At 42.8% G+C, this 24908-nt stretch overlaps 1 protein-coding gene across 3 annotated transcripts in view; it reads right to left on the reverse strand.

Moving 5' to 3' along the window:
* znf423 (zinc finger protein 423) overlaps nucleotides 1-24908 on the reverse strand; it is a 189833-nt gene that overhangs the window by 101743 nt on the left and 63182 nt on the right. For all 3 annotated transcript variants that reach the window (XM_047351997.1, XM_047351984.1, XM_047351989.1), the window contains 8 exons: nucleotides 7142-7319; nucleotides 5418-5542; nucleotides 3161-3242; nucleotides 2991-3066; nucleotides 2597-2874; nucleotides 2242-2519; nucleotides 1526-1912; nucleotides 729-907 (listed from right to left, as the gene is read on the reverse strand). In XM_047351997.1, coding sequence (XP_047207953.1) covers nucleotides 729-907; nucleotides 1526-1912; nucleotides 2242-2519; nucleotides 2597-2874; nucleotides 2991-3066; nucleotides 3161-3242; nucleotides 5418-5542; nucleotides 7142-7319 — 1583 coding nt within the window. The remainder of the gene's footprint in view (nucleotides 1-728; nucleotides 908-1525; nucleotides 1913-2241; nucleotides 2520-2596; nucleotides 2875-2990; nucleotides 3067-3160; nucleotides 3243-5417; nucleotides 5543-7141; nucleotides 7320-24908) is intronic.

The following is a 24908-nucleotide window of genomic DNA, read 5'->3' on the forward strand; positions in this document are numbered from 1 at the left end:
CACTCCTTAAATTACAATCAGATGTACAGCTTTGACAGCTTGTTTTCAGAGCTGTGCAAGAATAGTGAACCATTTTTTTTCTTTTCCCATCTAAACTGTCAGTAACTTTTCAAGGGGTCTTGACCTTTAGGTATCCAAGCTTGATGTAGTTCTTTTTTGTTAATTAAGCCAACTAACTCTGATCTATGAATCATTCTGGGTCCTAAACTAGAGAAAGCACAATTAGTTTACATTTCTCTAATTGAAACTATGAAAGGATAACACATTTAATCACCAAAAAAAGCTATTTAGATGGAGATATATTTTCCAGGGCAGATATTTGTTCTTTTTTCTCCACTTGTACAGTTTTTCATTGTTTTAACCACATTCCCCAAAGAAAGCTGGAATGGTCAGATAAAAAGACAGAACAGAAAATAAGTGGAAAGAAAAGAAAAAGTAAAAAAAAACAACTTGAAAGACCATCAGAAAGCCTGGAGAAATATTACAAGAGGTCTGGCTGATTGAGAGGAAAATATGGAGAAATTAGGCTTGTTTTATGTACAGTTCTTTATAGGAAACAACTAATGTGTTTAAAGACAGAGGAATTTACTTCTGCCTTTTAAACTAAAAAAACTGTTCAAATTCAGCATTTCTAGACAACTGCAAAAAAGAAAACTCCAGAATTAAAGTAGTGGAAGATTTCTTTATTTTTACCAACAGTTGAAACCTGGACTGGTTTTAATTCTCACCTCCATGAAGGACTGAGACGCAGCCTGGAGAACCGGGGACTCCAGTTTGGCCACGGCTCCTCCAGACGCCGTCCCGCCGGTAGCCAAGGTGCAGTGCGTCTGCTGGATGTGCTCCGTCAGTGAGGACTCCGTTAGGAATCCCATGGAGCACTGGTTGCAGAAGAAGGCATGGTTCCCCTCTGAAACAGTGACGGGACATTAAATTTTACAGGAATAATTAACATTCACTGCATGTTTTTATTGGCTAATTCTGATATCCACATAATATTAACCTCAAACCTATTGATTCTAAGTTAGAATAATTCTGAGATCTTGCTAAGAACTAAATTAAACAGCACACCAGTGTTTTTCAATGGTTAATTGTTATTTGTACATTTTTAGTTGTAATTTTTATTTACATTTTTTTATGTTATTTTTTAACTAATTAAACTCTTAAATTTACTTCAAGTACCTGCAAAAGAAATAATAATTCTGCCAGGATTTTTTAGACTTTGTCCAAACTGCAAACTCCAAACATTGTCAATTTCTCTCAGAAATATAAGGAAAAGCACATAAAATATGTTTCAACTGTCTTTTAGGGTGTTCTTTTATTAGCTATTTAATGTTCTTTTAATTGTATTTATTTATATTTATAAACAGGATTTTTTCTTCCTTTATTTAAGTGGCAGCTATAAATAAAGAAAAGAGGAAAGTTTTTTCTGAGTACAGGATCTGTCATTAGTCAAACTAACGATTCCAGTAATACCAACAGAAATATATATATCTGAACGAGGCTATTTGCTTCAGTCTGAACCGACCTAGTGTAGTGGATCCTGCCATGATCCCACCCGGCAGGCAGTGGGAAACTCGGATGTGCTCCTGCAGGGAGTTGATGTCCCCGAACATGTCCGGACAGTAGTTGCAGTGAAACGCCGTGACGTTTGTGAACTGGAGCAGAGGGAAAGCTGCTGCTGCGGCTGCTGAGCTGACGCTCCCTCCGCTGGCGCGGTGGGCCTTTCGCACATGCTCGTTGAGGTTGTAGAGCGTCGGCAGAGTTTCCAAGCAGAGCTGGCAGGTGTGGCTTTGCTGTGGCTTGTCTGCATGAATGGTCTTCAGATGGATCTCCAACACGGCCAGGCTGTGGAAGTCTCTCTTAGAGCAGTAAGGGCAGGAATACGTCACTTTAGTCCAACTCCCTCCTGAGCCTGCAGAAACCAGTACTGGACATTGTACTATTAACAGTGTTGCTAATTTGCAGAAAGATGTTTTTAGCAATTATTCACTTTTAAAGTGAGGTTCTGATAAGTATGCATAAGCAGTCAGTTTCTCCCTGCACTGGACTCTGAAACAACTTAAGCCTTTTTAATTGCTAAAACAATAGAAAATAAAGTGCGAACTGTAGCCTTTATCTCTCCCAAAATCTCCAAACTGTAGCTGCTATCCACCGCAGACAACTTATTGAACACATATCTCCATCTCCGTTAAAAACTATGTAAACCATCCCTGTAGCCTCTCTGATTATAGCTGACCATACCTTGATGGGCCATACTTATCCCCCCGTCCTCCCCGGAATCGGCGCCTCTCCTGCGGCCTCGTTCGCCGCTCTGACTGTGCTTAAGGGTAGAGTCAGGGGTGGAGCCTCTCTCCAGACTGGCGCTGGAGTCCGGAGTGGCCGAGCTCATCGAGGCCACACTTCCAAGTGGAGGATCTGGACTGGCAGCACTGTGGTTAGAGGAGTCAGGCTGGCGGTGACTGTCAAGGTGACAGTAGACGTCCTCCACAGATGGGAACTGCTCTGAACAGACAGGACATCTGGAAGAACCAAAACAAAGGTCAGCTCCAGCATTCCAGAGGTCAGAAACCTTTATAATGCTAAGCTCCACTGTTACTTGTGTTTCTGGTTGGCATGCTGCGTTTCAATATGCGTAAGCAGGGAAGCCTCGTCCAGAAAGATCTCCGGACAGTGGATGCACTGCAGGTCGGCTCGGTCAGACAGCTGTGGGTGTCGGGTCAGGACGTGTTTTTCCAGCTCGTCCGTCTGGCTGAACGTCTCCTCGCAGTAATCGCACATGTACAGATCCTGCTCCAGGTCGACATCTCCTGTTCCTTTTTTCCCGCCATCCTTTTCGCTTCTCAGCGCAAGATGCTCTCTGTTCTTACGGTGGGCCTGCAAGGTCACATAGTGCCCGAGATGAAAAGAAGGACATCCCAAGATTTCAATGTATACTAATCCATTAGCTTCGGAATAAAGCCCAAAGGAGCAAATCATTGAAACTACTTTACCTGCATGTGGCTCTGCAGTGACGAGGTGGAGGAGAAGCCTCGTTTGCACACTGAGCATTTAAATGGTTTGCTGGAGCTAGTTAGGGGGAATTCAATAAGACACAAATCAGACTGAAGAAAAGAAAATTCACATTTTTAACTGAGATTTTTAACAGTTCAGATGCTGTTACCTGTGCGTTTTGAGATGGATCTTAAGGTGATCGGAGCGAGAAAACGCAGCTTCACATTCCTGGCAGCTATACTTCTTATCTCCTGCAGGCGACAAAGATTAAAGATTCCCGGTTAATAAGTTCGTTGAAGTTTAATAAAAAAGCTAAATAACTACCAAGGCATCCTCAGTTTCTATATGACATCTGATATCAAGAATCAGGTACTACAATCTGACACAAATCTTATTAACATCCAGTTAAATAATCCCAGCTGGTTCAGCCCTGAAATGGAGCTGGTTCTGGCTCAATGAACTAGTGAGTTCTGTAAAGTAACCTTTGAGTTCTGGGATAGAAAAATGTAGCAACCAGGATAGTTTTCTATGACTCCCAGAATGTACCAGAAAGTAAAGTGTATCGTCTGTAAAGATATATTCTATTAGTTCAGTGAAACTAACCAGTAAGTTCCACAAAGTACCCAGTAAGTTACGGGAAAGTAGGTTACAACTGTAACACAAGTTCCAAAAATTGAATGCAACTTTTAGTTGCATTTCAATTGTAACTTCAAAAAACAAACCTGTAGGTTCTAGAAAAGTCCCAGAAAGTAACCTTGTTCCTATAAGGCACGATATACACTCACCGGCCATTTTATTAGGTACACCTGTCCAGCTGCTCATTAACGCAAATTTCTAATTAGCCAATCACATGGCAGCAACTCGATGCATTTAGACATGTAGACATGGTCAAGATGATCTGCTGCTGTTCAAACCGAGCATCAGAACGGGGTAGAAAGGTGATTTAAATGACTTTGAACGTAGCATGGTTGTTGGTGCCAGACGGGCTGGTCTGAGTATTTCTGAAACTGCTGATCTACTGGGATTTTCACGCACTACCATCTCTAGGGTTTACAGAGAATGGTCCGAAAAAGAGAAAATATCCAGTGAGCGGCAGTTCTGTGGGTGCAAATGCCTTGTTGATGTCAGAGGTCAGAGGAGAATGGCCAGACTGGTTCAAGCTGATAGAAAGGCAACAGTAACTCAAATAACCACTCGTTACAACCAAGGCATGCAGAGGACCATCTCTGAACGCACAACATGTCGAACCTTGAGGTGGATGGGCTACAGCAGCAGAAGACCACACCAGGGGGCCACTCCTGTCAGCTAAGAACAGGAAACTGAGGCTACAATTCACACAGGCTCACCAAAATTGGACAACAGAAGATGGAAAAACGTTGCCTGGTCTGATGAGTCTCGATTTGTGCTGCGACATTCGGATGGTAGAGTCAGAATTTGGCATCAACAACATGAAAGCATGGATCCATCCTGCCTTGTATCAATGGTTCAGGCTGGTGGTGGTGTAATGGTGTGGGGGATATTTTCTTGGCACACTTTGGGCCCCTTAGTACCAATTGAGCATCGTGTCAATGCCACAACCTACCTGAGTATTGTTGCTGACCATGTCCATCCCTTTATGACCACAGTGTACCCATCTTCTGATGGTTACTTCCAGCAGGATAACGTGCCATGTCATAAAGCACGAATCATCTCAGACTGGTTTCTTGAACATGACAACTAGTTCACTGGACTCAAATGACCTCCAGTCACCAGATCTCATCCAATAGAGCACCTTTGGGTTGTGGTGGAACAGGAGATTCGCATCATGGATGTGCAGCTGACAAATCTGCAGCATCTGTGTGATGCTATCATGTCAATATGGACCAAACTCTCTGAGGAATGTTTCCAGTACCTTGTTGAATCTATGCCATGAAGGATTAAGGCAGTTCTGAAGGCAAAAGGGGTCCAACCCGGTACCAACAAGGTGTACCTCATAAAGTGGCCGGTGAGTGTACGTTTACAGAAAGTAACCAGTAAGGAAATTAATCTATACTTTACAAAGTGCATCCTTTAAATAATAGAAAGCATCTTTTAAATTCTGGGAAAGTAACCTTAAAGTTAGTCAAAGCTCTAGAAAGTAACTGCAAGCTCCAGACAGAGACATACTTTTTGAAAAGTAACCTGTAAATTCCAGACAGTTTCAGGATGTAAATCTTGGACAGGGCTAGTTAAAATTCCTTATTGCTACCAAAAAAAACCTCTATTACCAGGAAATCTTATATTTGTTTAGATATTTTCCACATTTTAGCATCTCATCTCAAAACCAAACATGCACCAGAACAAGCCACCGGTGTCAAGTGGTCAACGTCAACCAATGAGTGAAGAAACATAGGCTAAATGGAAAATAATCCAGGGTAGCGAGGAGCTGCAGAGATGGTTGAACATACCTGTGTGGAGTTTCACGTGGCGGTCTCTGCTCCTCTTGTGTTTAAACAGGCGGCTGCAGAAGGTGCACTTGAAAGGCAGCTTGTCGCTGTGGATCTGCTCGTGTCGCTTCAGGTAGCTCAGGCGGCTGAAAGTGGTCAGAGCCAGAAGCTATTTCAGTGGGGTTTCATAAAGCCAAATATGAAAACACTTTTATACATTAATAGCTGAACCAGAAAATGTGACCACATGAAAACTGTGTGTTTATACAGCTAAAACCAGATATTTTCATACACTACATAGAAAATAATCTTTTCTTTTCACTGTGAGACAGTGAGATAAATCACGTCAGGTCAGGATCACCAAAATTATCTATATTTTCAAAATACAAGGATAATTAGAGATTTATTAAAATACTTTAACGTTCTTCAAATTCAAAGGTTTACATACACTAAGATTATTATCCCTTTAAACAACTAAGGAGATCCCAGATGATGATGTTATGGCTTTGCAAGCCTCTGATAGGATAATTCTCAACATTTTAGTTGAATAAAGGCAAACATGTGGATGTATTTTAAGTAAACATTAAGCTGGGGAGAGGCTGCAAATAACTTGAGACTAAGGAGAATAACCATCTTCTAGCAGGACATCTCAAATAAACTGCAGCTCCTGAATAAATGGCACAATTTTAGCTCTCTTTATGTATTAAAATGGCCCAGTCAAAGTCCAGATCTAAATCCCATTGAACATCAGTGGCAGCACCAGCCTGCCCGTGTCTGCTGAATAAACGTATTCCCACAGCATGATGCCATGCTGGTGCCACCACCATGTTTCACCGTGGGAATGGTGAGCCCAGGACGATCTGCAGCATTAGTTTTTATCGTTTTGCTTGCAGGCAAAAAAGTTGAATTTCAGTGTCATCTGACCAGAGTGCCTTCTTCCACGTGTTTGTCGTGTCCCCTGCAAGGCTTGTGGGACTCTGCGAATAGGAACTCTTCTGGCTTTTTTTCAACCATAGCTTTGATCTTCTCAGTCTTTCATAAAGGAAAGGTTTATGGAGTGCACATCTAATAACAGTCCTGTAGACTGATTTTTCCACCTGAGCTGAGGATCCTCCAGAGTTCCCATGAGTCTCTTGGCTGCTTCTTTGTACATGTCTTGGCAGGTTTGCCGTTGTGTCAGTCCTCTGTGAGATGTTTAAAGCTTGGGAAATGGTTTGATGACCTGACTCTGCTTTAAATGTTTCTATGTTCACAGAACGGCTGTGAATAAATTTGTACTGGACTTTCTTTAGGGGTATCTGGAAAAAGGGGGCTGCTTGTGTTTGTCTTTCACATTAAATCCCGGTGATATCCATTGAAGTTTGCGGCTGTAACGCAATTAAATCTGGAAGGAGTTAAAGGGGTGTAAATACTTTTGCAAGGAACAGGGGAATGAATGTGGAAGAATGACAGGAGGAGGTGAGAGGGCGAACAGCTCGCCAGAACCATTAATACAGTGAATAATAATGATGACGACTCTGGAGTGTGTGTAAGACAGCTGTTCTTAAAATGGCTCTTGACTGAGTCCCCAGAGAGGTTGGTGAGAAATGTATTCACCTCATTCCCTTTACTGTTGCCTTAGCGTTCCACTTTATTATGGAAATAATACCGAGGCTGAAGTTTATTTATGAGCGCCCAGATATTCATGAGCAGGATCTGAGGGTGCAGCTAAACCATCCAGATGTGGTGGAACGTTGGGGAGATACCTGAAGGATTTGTCACAGAACTGGCAGGGATACGGCAGGCCGGCGCCTCCCTCCTCCTCGCCTCCAGTGGCCGTGCCGAGGTCGCAGCAGCCGTCGGGCATCTGGGAGGGCGACGCCACGTCCTTGCTAGAGGGCGAGGAGGGCACCCAGGACAGGCCGGCAGGGTCGTCGTCACCGTCTGGGTGAAGAAGGTTGCACAAGAAGGCATACTTTTACACACAGCTACAGGATTGGAAAGAAAGACACTGGTGAGCTTAGAAGAGGAAAGTGGGGGTAAAACAGGGCGAAGTGGGATGATTAAGGGGAAGTCTCATCTTTCTTGGAAGGCAAATGGGAGAAGCCTGTGGGAGTTTATATGAGGGGAAAAAAAATGACAATCAAAAAATAAACACATTTATCCTGGTCACACACAAACATTCATACATAAATACACATAAAAAAATGAGGATGGCAGAGGTAAAGAGAGAAAATTAAAACGAGAGAGAGAGAAGCACTCCTGCAGAGGCAACATCTAAATAAAAAGCTCCAAGAACTATGTATCCCCACCGGAGCCCAGAAATAAGGACAGAGTGTATTTTCTCTCCCTTCATCCTCCCTCTGCAGCCATCCCTCGCTCCTTCCCTCCCCTCCGTCCCCCAGGACCGCAGATCCGCCTCATCATATTTTCATTAGGGCCTTGGCAGATTGAAACGTCAGAAAAGCGATTAGGAGATGAGGAGAACAGAGCGGAAAGATGGCGATACGCGCTCCCTTTATCTGTCAGACATACGAGATTATGCACTGCTCTTTTTCCTTTTTTTCTTCCCCCTCCTGCGTAGTCGTTCACAGAGGCGACAGAAAGGCCACAGCTTCTTTAATAGACACTTCAAAATTAATTTGATGCAACAAAAGAGTGGGCAGAATTATGTTTGATATTGTTCTGTTGCTCTTTGTGCTCTCCGAAGCAGCAGGGTGAGGCTATTTAACATTCGCCTGGAAAATGTAAAGGACAGCAGCATCGAAAAGGGACGTTTTTTCACCTACTTTATCTCCGAGGCACATGAGTGAAGCCAGAAACAAATACAGGAGGGACACCAGGAGTGACAGGATGGAGAAAGGGGGGAAAAGTCAGATTAAACACAAGAGAAGCAGACAAGTTTCAGTGGAAACATAGCACCAGCCTGGGAACCTTCTGTATGTTTACACTGGATTATAGCTAGCAGAGAGAGGATGAAAACAGATTTGTTTTATGAAAATATGGTGGGTGAAATGCAGGCATTAGGATGAGCAAATATAGCTCTGCAGGGGGACTGAGCCTAAACATCTGACTAAAAGAATACAGACAACAGACCTTAAAGCAAGGCACTAAAATGTATTAACTTTAACATTTAAATCCCATATTAAACAGGTTTCTAGGATTTCCTTCTTTCATCTCCAGAACATTGCCAAAATTAGAAATATCCTATCCAGGAGTGACGCTGAAAAACTAGTCCATGCATTTGTTACTTCAAGGCTGGACTATTGTAATTTGTTACTATCAGGATGTTCACAAAATGCAGTTAAAAGCCTTAAGCTGATCCAAAAGGCTGCAGCAAGAGTTCTGATGAAAATTAAAAAGAGAGATCATATTTCTCCTATTTTAGCTTCCCTTCATTGGCTCCCTGTTAAATCCAGAATAGAATTTAAAATCCTCCTCCTCACATATAAAGCCCTTAATGATCTAGCTCCATCATACATCAGAGATCTGATTGGTCCATATGTTCCTAACAGGGCACTTTGTTCTCAGACTGCAGGTTTACTGGTGGTTCCTAGAGTCTCTAGAAGTAGAATGGGAGGCAGATCCTTTAGTTATCAGGCTCCTCTCCTGTGGAACCAGCTCCCAGTTTTAGTCCGTGAGGCAGACACCCTGTCTACTTTTAAGGCTAGGCTTAAAACTTTCCTTTTTGATAAAGCTTAAAAGATAAAGCTTATAGTTAGTTATAGAGTGGCTTAGGTTATCCTGAGATATCTTCCTTATTTTTTACCTCCGTCTTCTTCCCTCCCTGTTGGATGGAGTAAGGGGGAGTCAGGTTTAGCCTAAACCGGCTCAGTTATGGTTGAGATGCAAACACACCCTCCATTTCTGCTACCTGTATGACCCCTTCTCTTTTCCAATGGTTATAATCAGTCTGACAGAGGGAGGTATCCCAATCCTTGTGGTTTTTAGTATAACAATGACCATCAGTGGGACCCTTTGTGAGGTTCCTTGAGACGACATTGTTGTAAATAAGCGCCGTTTAACTAAATAATCTGAACTGAAACTATCTGTGTAGTTATGCTGCTATAGGCTTAGGCTGCTGAAGGACATAATGACCACTTTCACCCTCTTCACTACATTCTCACACTACTCTCCAATTTTGCATTGTTTGCTGTCATTTCAGCTTTTAACCTTGTTCTCTCTTTTCTCTTCCTAGATGTTACACCTGGCCTGACTCTGTGTCTACCTGTGACACCTTTCTGGAGAGGGGAATCGTCCAAGCTTCTGCTGGCAACAACCTAATGCTCACCCTCTACCGATGATCCACATGGCCCTGTCTTTCAGTGTTTAACCCTTTCTGTCTCCTAGACATGGCTACTGGCTGAGCTTCTACTGTGACTAACTCTATGTGCTCTCTTTCAGACTCTAACCTTGAAAACTGGCTCAGAGTTTATCTGTTCTTTCTTTCTAGGTAAAACCACTAAAGGAGCTACATCCATTAACATTTACTTTTCCTTCCCATAGAAAGTACTCCTGGATCAGTGCTTCTTTGTTCTCTTTGTGTCTCTGCTCTGTTCTCTCAAACCCCCAGTCGGTCGTGGCAGATGGCCGCTCACACTGAGCCTGGTTCTGGTTCTGCTGGAGGTTTCGTCCTGTTAAAAGGGAGTTTTTCCTCTCCACTGTCGCTACATGCATGCTCAGTATGAGGGATTGCTGCAAAGTCAACACCAGTGACTGTCCACTGTCTCTACATGCTCATCCAGGAGGAGGGAATGCTGCAAGTAACTGACTGGATGCAATCTGCTGGGTTTCCTTACATAGAAAAACTTTTTATCCAATTTGAATAAAAAGCTAACTCCGACTGCACTGTTCAATTGTTAGGATTAATTGGAATGTATGTACCTGACTTTGTGAAGTGCCTTGAGACAACATGTGTTGTGAATTGGCGCTATATAAATAAAACTGAATTGAATTGAATTAACAAGCACCAATAAGGCCCAACTGCCTTGCTCACTGTGTGATCAGGCATGGTGGTGGAGGGTTGGTGATTTGGGCTTCTTTTCAGTTGCATAACCTCAACAGTAAACATATAGAAGTCTGGCATAAGATTATGACCACCTGCCTAATAGTGTGCTGCTGATCATTTTGATGCCAAACCAGCTCTCATTCCGCCTATCGAGCACGGTGGTGGAGGGTTGATGATTTGGGGTTGTTTTGCAATTGTTAAACATATAGAAATCTGGCATAACATTATCATCACCTGCCTAATGCTGTGTTGGTTCTCCTTTTGATGCCAAAACAGCCCTGACCCAAAGTTTCCATGGATTCCACTGGTACCTTGAAGGTGTGTTGTGGTATCTGGCACCAAGATGTTAGCAGCAGATCCTTTAGGTCCTAGAAGTTAAACAGTGGCGCTATTGCCTGTTTTTCTAAATATCACCTTTGAGGCAATGAGGCCATCTGTCTAGCAGCTAAAGGTTGGTCCAAACTGGGCTAACAGGACAAAGATCACAAATACACCAGGAAATCTACAGTGCGTGCAAAAAGAAAATCCAGGAGCTGCAATGACCCAGTCTAGACCTAAACCTGATTGAATGCTGCAGTGGGACCTTCAATGAGCTGTGCAGAATTAAATATCTGCAAACCTCAAAGAGAGGAGGCAATGGTGGAAAGAACGTTTCTTCACAGCGATGTGAAAAAATGAAAAACTGATACAGAAAACGACTGCTGAGAATTATTGATGCTGAGCGGGTCTCAACAGATCACAGAGTTGACTTCAGACGGTACTTTGTAGCTCCAAAATTAAACCAATAAAAGAAGCATCTTTACAGTGTAAATGTGGTGTAACAATACAGAGTGCCTATAAAAGGCCGATCCAGACACCCCCTGCAGGCTGCATGAAAGGATGGAAGTTATAAGCTCCAGAGAGGTGACTGAGTCAAACACAGGTGCTACTCCTTCCCAAATGCTCCAGCTGTATTCATAGACAGAGTTAGAGGAATGATAGTTGAAATTCCTAAAGACTTGATACAAAAAGAGAAGAGCCTGGAAGTTAAAGGTTTCTGAGGTGAGAAAGTGGGGTGAAGAGACAGCGGCGACAACACCGCCGCAGAGATTTGATTTGAGCACGAGAGAAAAAAAATCTCTTTTCGATGGTGGGGGTGTGTGGGTTGGAGGGGAGAGAGATTAGCGTCATTAAAGAGGCCTAATCCTCTGACTAGCGTGGCTGGCGCTAAAATGGAGGATCACACGGCTTTTTAACGGCGCCTTTGTCAGTTGGCCACAAGGGGACCTGGCAAGAAAAGGCCGGATGGTAAACTGGGAGAAACTGGAGGACTGGGAGGATGGGGAGCAGAGAAAATTTCAATGAAAAGTTAAATTAGAGAAGGGTCCTCCAGGAGGAGAGCTGACGATGAAGACGGCTGGTTTAACAGGAGAGGAGACAGAGTTGGGGAAAAAAAGGGAAATGGGCTGGAGCATCCGAACGCTGATACACGCTGTTCCTCCTCCTCCTGTTTCTGTTCTTCTTTGGCGAATGAAAACGGAGCTGACCACGGGTACTCAACTGCTCCTCTCCCGCTTTATCTTCTCCTTCCACATCCTTCCCTCTGTCCTCAGCAGTCCCTCCACTCTTCTGTCTCCATCTCTCTTCCACTCCCTCCCTTCGCCACCTTTCATGTTGTTACTCATTACAGCATCCACATCTCCCCTCCATCCCTCCACGTCTCCGGCAGTTTCTGGCCTACTGGTGAAGGCCTTCACCCCTGTTGTCTCTGCGTGGATGGGACCGGGTGGGGGGCGGCGGCGGCGGCGGCGGCGGCGGCGGGGGTGTGTTGGTGGGGAAAGAGAGTGATACACTCCAGATGGACGGACTCTGAACTCGGAGAAAGAGGCACAAGATAGGGGGGATGAAAGAGGGGAGAAGAAGAGAGAGCCAGGGGTCGGCAGGAATAAAAACAAAAAGACCGCCTGTGTCTACCTGAAACGACACACACACGCTGAGCGAGCCTCTAATAGGCCAGACTGCGAGGCAACACGTAGAGGAAACAGCCCTCACAAACGTTGATCAATCCCTCTTTTAGTTCCTCCTGCCAACCCGTCAAAACTTGACATGTTTGTTATGGCTGTCACACTCGATGAAATTACTTTTCACACTTTGTCGCATTGCAACCAAAAACCCTTGTGTGTTTTACTGAGATTTTATGAGCTAGTCCAAAACAAACCTAGTGCATATTTGTGAAGTTGAAGAAATCATACATGGCTTTCAACATTTTTTTAAATAAACAACTGATCAAGTGCATTGAGATTGCCTTCATCAATACGCAGTAGAATCACAGTTTGCTGCAGTTGCAGCAGCGACTCTTGCAGTTTGTCTCCACCAGCTTCACACATCTAAAGACTGAAACTTTTTGCCTATTCTTTTTGCAAAATATCTTAAGATCTGTTCACATCAGTTTTCAAGTCTTTCTATAGATTCTCAATCAGGTTTACGTTTGGACGTTTACTAGGCCATTCTAGCACACTGACATGTTTTGATATGAACCATCCCATTGTACCTTTGGCTCCATGTTTAGGGTGGTTGTTTTGCTGGAAGGTGAACTTCCACCTTAGTCTTACGTTTTCTGCAGCCTCCAACAGGTTTTTTTCCAGGATTTTCCTGGATTTGTCTCCATCCATCTTCCCATCAACTCTGACCAGCATCATGCTGTCCCTCCTGAACAAAAGCATTCCACAGCATGATGCTGCCACCACCATGTTTCACAGTGATGATGGTGAGAACTTCTAAAGCTTTCACTCAACAATGGCTTTCTAGTTACCGGTCTTCCATAAAGGTCAGATTAGTGGATGACTACGAGTTAATTTATTCATTACCAGTTACAGAAACAATAATCTCACTGGCTAAATTCCATCTGTAGCCTTTAAAGTAGATAAAATAGGAGATTTATTCACAAACAAATACAACAAAAATGTATAAAGTATTAATGTAACATTAAACCCACACACAGTTAATATTAGTTCATCATATAAATTTATTCTATTACTCCATTCACACAGCCAATTTAAATGTCTAAAAAATGAACATTAAGTGCAGTCAATTGTCCTGTAGAAATAGTCTTCCACCTGAGCTGTGGATCTCTGCAGCTTCTCCAGAGTTACCATGGCATCTTGGGTGCTTCTCTGATTAAGGATCTCCTGTCAGTTTAGGTGGACATCCATGTCTTGGAGGGTCTGCAGCTGGTCCATCCTCTCTCCATGTTCAGATGGTGGACTGAACAGAGCTCTGTGAGATGTTCAAACCTTGGGTGATTGTTCTAGAACCTAACCCTGATTTAGACTTTCTGAGAACCTTCTCCCTGACCTGTCTGCACTTGTTGATATTTATGATGCTGTTTGTTCTCTAATGTTCTCTAACAAACCTCTGAGGCCTTTAGGGAACAGCTGGATTTATACTGAATTACACACAACTGATTGCTCATTAAGAGAATGCTGAAGGGAATTTATTGCACTGCATTTTCTTTAGGGGTATGAAAGTAACATACAAATGTACGTGGCATTTGTAAGATGTTTTTAGATTTTTGTTTGAAAACTAAAGTAAAATTAAGCCATGTATTGTTTTCCTTCCACTTCCCAATGATGTACTACCTTTGTTGGTCTATCACATAAAACCCAACAAAAATAAACTAAGCTTTGTTGTAATGAGACAAAAACTGGAAATATTCCAGGGGTGTGAATACCTTGGCAAGGCCAGGTATGTTTGCAAGGCAGGAACTTCAAAAAAAATATATTCTGAAGATTGCATCATCTTTCCATGTTTGCAGAAGTGCCAGCCTAAAGACGAAGTGGAATACCAGGATAACAATGTCTGCAAAGCGCCAGGAATGGAAACAGCCTATCTATGTCATGCTTCCTCTCTGTTGCTTTGAGGTTTGAATCAAAGGAGCTCAGCTGGTTGCAGCAAAAAGATTTTCACATCCCAGCGCTGCCACTACAAGAGTTAAAACTGCCTACAACCTGCAGCTATGTGCTGCAACATCTCAATTAGCCACCTAAACGAATAATATTGTAAACATGCAATGCACAATTTCAAAGGTAACAATTAAGCTGAATTGAATGAAGGAAAGTCTAACCTCTACCTTTTAAGTTCAAGAAAGCAATTTAAAATGTGTCAATCTTAATCTTATTTTAATCCTCCTTTCTCTGCGTACCTCCCGATCCATCCAACTTTCCTTCCCACCTTTTTGGTTGGCCCTCAGCCCAGACGGGCACCTTTCCCTGGAAGACCCCTGCTGACCTTCTATCCCTCCATTCCACTCGAACCTCTTTCCTCCTTTCCTCTGCTCCCCAGGCTCCCTCCATTGGCCCCAGGCTGCCCCAGGCGTCCACACACGCAGCCCCAGACTCACCACAGGGGGCAGAAAAACAACTTCCACCCTTGGCTTGATTCTGGCCTTCACTGTTTTGCACAGACTTTCAGATGCAAACATAAACAGGGGGTAATTCAATGTTCTATACTTAACAAAAACGCATAAAACACATTCATATAGTGGCTCCTTCTGTTAAGGTTCATGCTGAAAAGCTTCTTGATGGGCTACATCTAACAAAATATGAGTTATAGCTCTGTAATAAATTGCACAATTTTACCTCTTTGATTTTAAATGAGTGCAACTGGAAACATAAAGCAGTCTATATTTCTAAGAGGGTATTTGAAGGCTCTTATTTCCCTTTGATGCAACACAACAAAGGAGATGTAACCAAAGTCATCTCCTACCAGTGACAATAAATGACAGGAATAATGAGCCACCTATCGGCTCTCGTTGCATTAAAACACTCTGAGGCTTTTTCCAAAAGCTGCACACAGAGAACTGACAAGAAAACAGAAGCATGATCCCTACCTGGCCGACTGATTATCATGAGTTCACATGGCAACCAGAAAGCTAAGAGCAGCTTATTGGTTGCCATGCATAATGAAACCTGCGCAGTAGGACGGTTTCTTTGACAAGTCGTATTGTTTGGCTGAAACTACCTGTTGTGTAGTCACTCTAATGCTGCAGAAGGATAAGAATTCATTCTGCTGCAGAGAATCTGATACATTTTCAACCTCAGGTCCAAGGATAAAGTCATCATGATGAACACTTTTGCATGGTTTTGGATACACGCAACATGCATTCACAGTGAGGTTTTCTCAGGGTGAAACAGTTCACAAACACGACTCCAAGGACTTTATAGTCCTCTGCTTCCGACCATGTAGCTCAGATGGGATGCAGTCCGTCGGGACAAGTGCAGGAAAAATAAATAAGTCAGAGATCACTGATGCAGCAGGCTGGCCGAGGCTTCAGCCCTCGAGGAGGCGAACATGCAATGGTACACTCTGTGCAGACTGTAGGGACCCTCACCTCCTGCCCTGGGAATGGGTCCGGCTGCTTTTGGGCGCCAACTGTACCATATGGCCAGAGTGAGTTTATGTGTGTGTGCAAAATTTGTTGGGAGGGCAGAAGGTTAGGGGCAGGGGGCTAAGGATGGGGGTGGGTGGACAGTGGGCGCACAGATGACAAGTTTGTCTCCCCAAATCAAAATAAAAGACAGCAAAAATACAGTTACCGAGACAAGTTTTAACAAGAAACTGGAGGAAGCTGTCAAACTGGATGGAAATGTCTTTAACATTTCAATTAAGTTTTCTTTTCAGTTTCATAATTATGCTACAATTTGATTACCTCTGTGGGTCCAACAGTCCAGTGTACAATTTAGAAAGCTACCAGAGGGCAACTCTGGAGCAGCAGACTCTCAGTGCAAGACAAACTAGAAATCAAATCTCACCCAGACCCCTTCTATGCAAGTCAGAGTAACTTTATGTAAGGAAGGAAAATCTTTGCATCTTGACATATAACCTGTATGCAATAGAAAAACATGATGCTGTAGGAAAATATTTCTACTGCGTCGACTTTCAATGCTGTAGCATGTAAAGCACAGGCCAGGCTGCCATGCTAGCAGAGCCATTTACAACTGTAAGTGCTTTCAGGTATAAAAGTGTGTTTTATTGTTAAGAGAACTGTTATGGAGACAAGGTTAATCATTGTTTCATGTAAGCTTTCATTAACATGACAAGACAACACAATAAGAATGTACGTGCAACGCCAACTACAGGGGTTGGACAATGAAACTGAAACACCTGTCATTTTAGTGTGGGAGGTTTCATGGCTAAATTGGACCAACCTGGTAGCCAGTCTTCATTGATTGCACATTGCACCAGTAAGAGCAGAGTGTGAAGGTTCAATTATCAGGGTAAGAGCACAGTTTTGCTCAAAGTATTGAAATGCACAAAACATTATGGGTGACATACCAGAGTTCAAAAGAGGACAAATTGTTGGTGCACGTCTTGCTGGCGCATCTGTGACCAAGACAGCAAGTCTTTGTGATGTATCAAGAGCCACGGTATCCAGGGTAATGTCAGCATACCACCAAGAAGGACGAACCACATCCAACAGGATTAACTGTGGATGCAAGAGGAAGCTGTCTGAAAGGGATGTTCGGGTGCTAACCCGGATTGTATCCAAAAAACATAAAACCACGGCTGCCCAAATCCCGGCAGAATTAAATGTGCACCTCAACTCTCCTGTTTCCACCAGAACTGTCCGTCGGGAGCTCCACAGGGTCAATATACACGGCCGGGCTGCTATAGCCAAACCTTTGGTCACTCATGCCAATGCCAAACATCGGTTTCAATGGTGCAAGGAGCGCAAATCTTGGGCTGTGGACAATGTGAAGCATGTATTGTTTTCTGATGAGTCCACCTTTACTGTTTTCCTCACATCCGGGAGAGTTACGGTGTGGAGAAGCCCCAAAGAAGCGTACCACCCAGACTGTTGCATGCCCAGAGTGAAGCATGGGGGTGGATCAATGATGGTTTGGGCTGCCATATCACGGCATTCCCTTGGCCCAATACTTGTGCTAGATGGGCGCGTCACTGCCAAGGACTACCGAACCATTCTTGAGGACCATGTGCATCCAATGGTTCAAACATTGTATCCTGAAGGCGGTGCCGTGTATCAGGATGACAATGCACCATTACACACAGCAAGACTGGTGAAAGATTGGTTTGATGAACATGAAAGTGAAGTTGAACATCTCCCATGGCCTGCACAGTCACCAGATCTAAATATTATTGAGCCACTTTGGGATGTTTTGGAGGAGCGAGTCAGGAAATGTTTTCCTCCACCAGTATCACGTAGTGACCTGGCCACTATCCTGCAAGAAGAATCGCTTAACATCCCTCTGACCACTGTGCAGGACTTGTATATGTCATTCCCAAGACGAATTGACGCTGTATTGGCCGCAAAAGGAGGCCCTACACCATACTAATAAATTATTGTGGTCTAAAACCAGGTGTTTCAGTTTCATTGTCCAACCCCTGTATGTCAAATTAAAGTAAAAAAAATTGGCTTTTTGAGGATTTTATTGTTTTTATTTTTTTTATTGTTGAAGACTAAATCCAAACAATCATTTCTATTTATTGCACATTGCCTTATTTCAACTGTCATGCATTCCCACTCTATCCACTATTTGTTTTGGGCATCTGTATGAACTCTTGCTGCCCCTAACGTTTAATCAGAAGAAAAGAAAGAGTTAGGAAAATTTAGTTAATTTATATTGTCATTGCAATGGCCATGGATAGTTTAGCAGTTACATGTTTTCCTGACATCATAGCTATTAAACTCACTAATAAAAACAGTTAAGGACCAAGCAAGCAGAGCAGAGATACTTCTGCTCTGCAGGTGGTCGATGGTGCCCTGAGATACCTACTGATTCCTATATTGGCCCATTGTCCCATTTGTAGACTAAACATGCTGGACTGTTGCTACAATGCAACCAATATGTGCCCTTGGAAGATTTTCATTGTCGGTATCTATATACCCATTTCTGGAGAATCCTGTCCAAACTGGACAATGGATTTGGCTCCTAAACTAGCTTTTTTAAAGTTTTTTCTTAGTGAACATTTAGTGTTTGGTATTACAGTCAATTTTTACTGATGAACACCTGATAGAGGTTTATAAGCCAAACTCTGCAGCATTCCTCAGGAAAAATACAAACTATTAGTTTAAATGAAAAACAACAATATATAAAATTTCTCCTCCTGCGACTTCCAGAAGGAGGTGCACTCCAAAGTCAGGGCTCTGGAAAATGTTTTTCAGACTGTTTTTGCACCAATTTTAACAGCAAACAAACTATAAAAACCAAAACTCAGGTACAAAAACCCAACAAAACCCAAAGCCTTCCACCTCTGCATGCCAGCCCCAAGTTAAAATGAAGAGCTGGTTTCTGCTTCCTTTAACCAAATTTTCAACAAACCCTTCATGTAAATTCATCTCATTTAGCTTTTCTCAAAGCATGTAAATATGCAGCTAAACCAACAATGGTTGGTGGTTCAATTCTCTGTGTAGCAAGTTATTCCTACCAATCCCTTACTGTACCTCTGTCCGTCTTTGTTTCAGCTGTTTATTCGCTGAGAAATGAGAACCAGCTGTCAGGCAGGAGTGTTAAATAAACAACAACACCATGCCAACACACACACTCAGCCATCCCATAGTGTGCATGCCGGCGGCTACATCATCTATTTATAAGAATGAGGTTTGGTGGACGAGCAGACCGCTCACTAACCCAGAAACACATTCACCTGAATCACACACAGAATACGCTTTTCATCAAGCAACGCTTGAAGGCATTTTGCTGCTATTAAAGCCCCCACTTCACTGTAATAATGATCACAGTTAGGATTAATAAGAGACTGGTTTGTTCCAGAGCATTATTTGTGCTGATAATAAGTGTGCAGAGCGCTTCATCATTTTAAAACACGCTTTCTCTGCAAGAAAGGGTCTTGATTGATGAATCAACAGCACTAACACACACGTCTTCACCTACACAGATGTGGGACTTATAAATAAACGAAGCAGACAGCTGCAGCTTGTTGTTCAGAAGAAAAATACGCCATCATCAGCAAATAAGTTTGCTTCTCTATGTGTAGCCTAAACAAACATAGGATTTTTAGTAATTCTGCAAACTTGCACAGACCCTGTTCATTTCAGCAGGTTGACAGCAAGACACGGACCTGATCGTAGATCAGGAGAGAGGGGGAAAGAGACAACAGGGGCAATGAGGCTACTGAAGTCCCAGAGGAGAACAGCAGAGGGGGGTCTTGGACCCAAGGGAAGGCTGAGAGCAAGCTGTGAGAGGCGGGTACCTCCAGCATAACGCTCCCCTTCCCTCCCTTCCCTTCTGGAGGACGGAATCCTGGACAGCCCCCTCACTCACAGCTCCTAAACCCCCTGATGAGGAGTACATGCACACACACATGGAAGAGGAGTCCCCTGGGGGCGGTGCAGAGCAGTGCAGAACACCTGGACCTGCCATTACTGACACACTCAGGGATTAGAGGCACAGACGGCAGGAGGCATGGAGAGGGAGAATGCACACTGGGATGCACGCACTATCCAGAAAGTAATCTGCATAAACACTAACAGGCACGAAATAATGACAACTACAGCAAAATAAGGAAGCAGAACCATGGAGGTTCCTCTGGAGAGCATACACCTGGCCATATTGCGTAGGTCAGAAACACGAGCCTTTAAAAAGCTCAGCCAAGGCCAAAAATATTTAGATTCTCACAATGCATGTTTCACTGCTTTTAAGACGCAAGTAAGCTTTGACACTAATCAACATAAATCCAGCATAAAAGAGCTGCACAAAATTAACAAATCAATATCAGTATCTGCAAGATCACAATCCGGAACGACCCCTCCAATCCAATATTTCATAGGTTTCTGTACTGCATTTACGCTTTCCATGTCAATAATATTTTTGTCAAGTTTTCCCTCCCTTGATGCCCACAACCAATATAGACATTGGTCACAGAGACGCTAAAGTTCATGTAGAGAGCTGGCAAGACGATGATGTTGGAACAGATAGAAATCACCTGGTCCAATAAGTTAAAGTCCCCGTCTCCTCACTCCAGTCCTTATGGAGAAAGCATGCAGCAATGATGAAAGCAAAAATGTTTTTTCAGTCTGGTGACGAGACTAGAACCAAACAGATATAAATCCAATTTGGTTTTGCTTTGGTCATTCTGCAGCATAATTTAGCAGCTAGACAAAGTCAAACAGACTGATTGATCATGTGGAATGGCTTTTATTCATGCTACAGCGACGTTTGGAGTGTTTTGTGTCCGTATCTATTTGTCCTCCTGTTTGTTTGCTTTGGCTGTATAAAGGTTAAGATAAAAGTTATCTCATCATCATCTCATCTCATACTGAAAGACTGCATGCCTTCTTTTATGCAAAAATGTTTGAACTTGTTTATTAAGGCATTTAAAACAAAGATTCCCTCCTGAAGCTGTGCTGTGAATCGGTTTGTATGCTCTTACAAGAGAAGCAGCCCATGTTTATACATATTAATTTAACCTACAGTCAGATCCAGCTGCCTTTTGCAATCCTTAGCTGTGCATTAATAGTAAGTGATTTCTAAAGGTTGAGCTAATATTTCAAAATTCCCAGTTACAGTGAGATGTTGTGCATGCAGTTTTAAGGAGTGTCTGAGTATTGTCAGAACATGTGTTCTGAGGTGAAAGGTCACACAAAGATTGAAGAAGTGAGAATAACTACCAGTTGAAACCTTTCTCATGTGTTGGACTTGATGTAAAAGTTTGCATCTGCAAATCTTTGGTGCTATTTGCTTTGTGACCCAACCCACCTGCGTTCTCCATTTCATCCATCCTCACTGCTGTAAAAACCTTAAAATCTGTGATGCAACAGAGCTATAACTTCATCCCATCAACCAGTACTATAGTGCCTGTGGTCTTTTTCTAACTTTTTTAATCACAAAATTGTATTTAGTGCAATGTAAATGTTAATCTTGTTGCTTTTTATTGTATAGTGCAAGAATTTTAAATGCAGATGAATTTTTTTAATTGCATTTCTTCTGTCTTTTTACAAAACTTCTAATTTAAATTCAACGTGTTTTTCTGCTACAGAAAACAGAATTCCTGCAGGGTTTTAGGCTTTCTTTTGGAGCAACATTATAAAACTTTCACCGTATGTTGCAATGTTTTTAGGGTTAATTCCTGGGTAAATGTCAGTCAAGAAGGGAATATTCCAAAATGTTAGGATCAATACGATGCTGGAGAAGCAGGGGTTTTGAAGCAAACCAGCCAGAAAAGTTGCTAGTGTGAATTAAAGACCGCACAGCGTCTGCAACAAAAAGGAACGCTCAAACACACTGGGAGGGGTGCAAAAAGAGAAACAGAGGTGGATTTAGTTGGAAGAAAATCTGTGTGTGTGTTTGTGTGTGTGTGTGTGTGTGTGTGTGTGTGTGTGTGTGTGTGTGTGTGTGTGTGAGAGAGAGAGCTGGTGACAAGAAACAAGATCAAAGTGGGGAGTGGTCGACAGGACGGAGAGAGAATGAGACCAGGGGGTCCCATAATTACAAAGGACATCCTCTGAGCTGAGCTCCTGTGTGCACAGATAGTCCAAGCATGTGGCCGGGGAACGAAGAAGGGTTTTCAGGGTAAAAAGCCATGTAGACACACAAGCATACCTCTCCCACTCCACTGCAACTTCTCAGTAAGAAAAAAACACGTGAACAAGGACATGAACAGAACAAAGGTGCACAGAAACACAGGATGTTTGGTAAAACGAGCAGTAAATGAGAACTAGAAACACCAGAGAACTTGCATCAAAGCTAAACTTTTACATTTACAAGACTTCAGTCATTCAAACATTAATCAGTCTCCAAATGCCTCACAGTATATTTTCAGGAATAGGTGGGTAATCAACAGGTAGAAGGTGAAACTGTGAATGAAAAGAACTCATTTAAAGTGTTTTTTACACTGCAGCTGCTGTCATCATTTGCACAGCCTCACACAACAATACGCTGATTAATTAAAATTCCTTTCCCGGGAAACATGGAGTGGGGAAAGGCTGGAATTGAACCCCCAACTTTCCGATTACTAGATGACTACTCTTCTGAGCCACAGCCTTCCCAACTATGCAAAGGCCTAAAACGTCCTACAATTTCTTTTTTCCTTTTAAGAAGCCAAACTTTATTTTCTATTTCAACTTATGAATCACTTAGGTACAAAAAGGTTCTTTAGCTCAGGAGAAGACCCAGTGATGGGTTGACGCATCATTTAGCTAAAAATTAACTATAGGTTGGATCTTTAGGCTCTTTGTTGCTAGCAGCCTTTCAAAAAGACACACTGATTTCTTTAGCTAAATGGAAAGCGTGAAAGAAATACTAAAAATAAAGTTTGACAAATGGTAGGATTTTAGGTTATTATCAAGAAGCTATTAGCTGAAAACTTGGCATACGGTATCATGATTAACTAAAGGATGACATCTGTTTTAACACCGTCTGAAAAAATGTGTTATATTGTTGGACTAAGTTTAAAGTTTCACACACAGATTAAGACAAAAAAGAAAACAGCTAGCTTAGTTCTTCAAAGTTTGGCTTAGCTTATCTGGTTTAGCTTAGCATACCTTTCCCTTAAAACACTAGGATTAAATACACTGTAAATTAAATCTAAATTATGAAGACAAACAAGTCAACATGCTCAAGTTGAAGGACTGAACTGGTTGAGAAAAACTGTGAAAAACAATCAAAAAGCCTTGAGAACCATTGATCAAGACCACTTTACAATATTACAGGAAGATCTGCCTGCTCAGAAGGAAAACAAAAGGATAGGTAGAGGTTTTGCACAACTCTGTATACGATAAAGCTTCTCCTAGAGTCAGGTTTCTTAAAACCTTGTGCCATAATTAAAAAAGACTTCATATAATTGATGCATAAAGCATACTGTGGACATGACAGTATAGCAGCAATGCTTTTAGCCATGTCGGTCTAAGTGACTGATTCCTTTTAAAGCCTTTTTATGCACACCGCCCGTCTCTGTCTGGCTTTTTTCTTCAGTATCATTCATGCGCAAACACCTGTGCTGCTGCTCCTACTCCACCTGCAGGAGATTCTTCTCCCAGAGCAAGCTCCGACTCCTCCGTCTCTTCCATCTCTTTACCACCCCCCTCTGCCTCCCCCGTCTCCCCCCGCCACGGAGGAACAAGCTAAAAGCACAAGCATGGCCCAAAATTAATTTAAACGGAGGAATTAAATTAAAAGCGAAGCCTCGGGAGTTTTATTATGTACTAATGTTTGAACTGCTAACTTGGATTGTATTACTAAAATATGAATAATTAAGGACTGGTGGGGGCTGATGTTACATCAGGAAAGATGAGGAGAAATGTATCAGGCTGCAGGAATGGATTTAGTGGAAAATGGTTTCAGTTTAGCTGCATGGGAGAACTCTGTTTGATGCATGTTTGACTGCTAATATTCCTGCAAACATTCAGTGGACAACAATCTACTGGATGTTAAAATCCTGAATAAAATCTGATCATCAAATAAAAGTTACGCTATTGATATTTTGCTATCACATTTATTCAGGAGAAACAGAACTGAGCAAGGGTGTTTTTCAGGGTTTATTATGAAGTTTAAGAACCTGTACATGTACTCAAAGTCATGAGAAAGGGAGAGTAACATGTAAATGTCATCACATCCTACAGACTGCTGTTCCAAACAAACTGTGACCTCCGAAAGAATCAGTTGACAGCAGATAATGAAATTTGTCCAGAAATCATTTGCATAAAACAAAACCTGAAGTCAAGGTACCCTCCAAGTCCGAGGCTATGGTTCTCGACCAGAAAAGGGTGGCTTGTCCTCTTCAGGTTGGAGGGGAGTTCCTGCCTCAAGTGGAGGAGTTCAAGTATCTCGGGGTCTTGTTCATGAGTGAGGGGAGAATGGAGCGGGAGATCGACAGACGGATCGGTGCGGCTGCCACAGTAATGGCGGCGCTGTGCCGGTCCGTTGTGGTGAAGAGAGAGCTGAGACGAAAAGCGAAGCTCTCGATTTACCGGTCAGTTTACATTCCTACCCTCATCTATGGCCATGAACTTTGGGTCATGACCGAAAGAACGAGATCCCAGATACAAGCGGCTGAAATGAGCTTCCTCCGTAGGGTGACCGGGCACTCCCTTAGAGATAGGGTGAGGAGCTCGGCCATCCGGGAGGAGCTCAGAGTAGAGCCACTGCTCCTCCACATCGAGAGGAGCCAGTTGAGGTGGCTCAGGCATCTATACCAGATGCCTCTAAGACGCCTTCCTCGGGAGGTGTTCCACGCACGTCCCACCGGGAGGAGGCCCAGGACACGCTGGAGGGACTATGTCTCTTGGCTGGCCTGGGAACACCTTGAGCTCCCCCAGGAGGAGGTGTCATGGGAGAGGAACGTCTAGGTGTCTCTGCTGAGTCTGCTGCCCCCGCCACCCAGTCCCGGATGAAGCAAAAGACAACAACGACGACAAAAACCTGAAGGCATTAAAAACAATTAAAGCCTCTAGGGGTATTTGAACTTGAAATCAGGATCTATCAGCTAAATTCATGAAAATTAAAACTGGGATTGACTCGTTAAAGGAATTTTTATGCAAGGATTAACAATATATTCACATTAGAAATGTAGGT

The sequence above is a fragment of the Girardinichthys multiradiatus genome, chromosome 2, assembly GCF_021462225.1.
Source record: "Girardinichthys multiradiatus isolate DD_20200921_A chromosome 2, DD_fGirMul_XY1, whole genome shotgun sequence".
Taxonomy (NCBI): Eukaryota; Metazoa; Chordata; class Actinopteri; order Cyprinodontiformes; family Goodeidae; genus Girardinichthys; species Girardinichthys multiradiatus.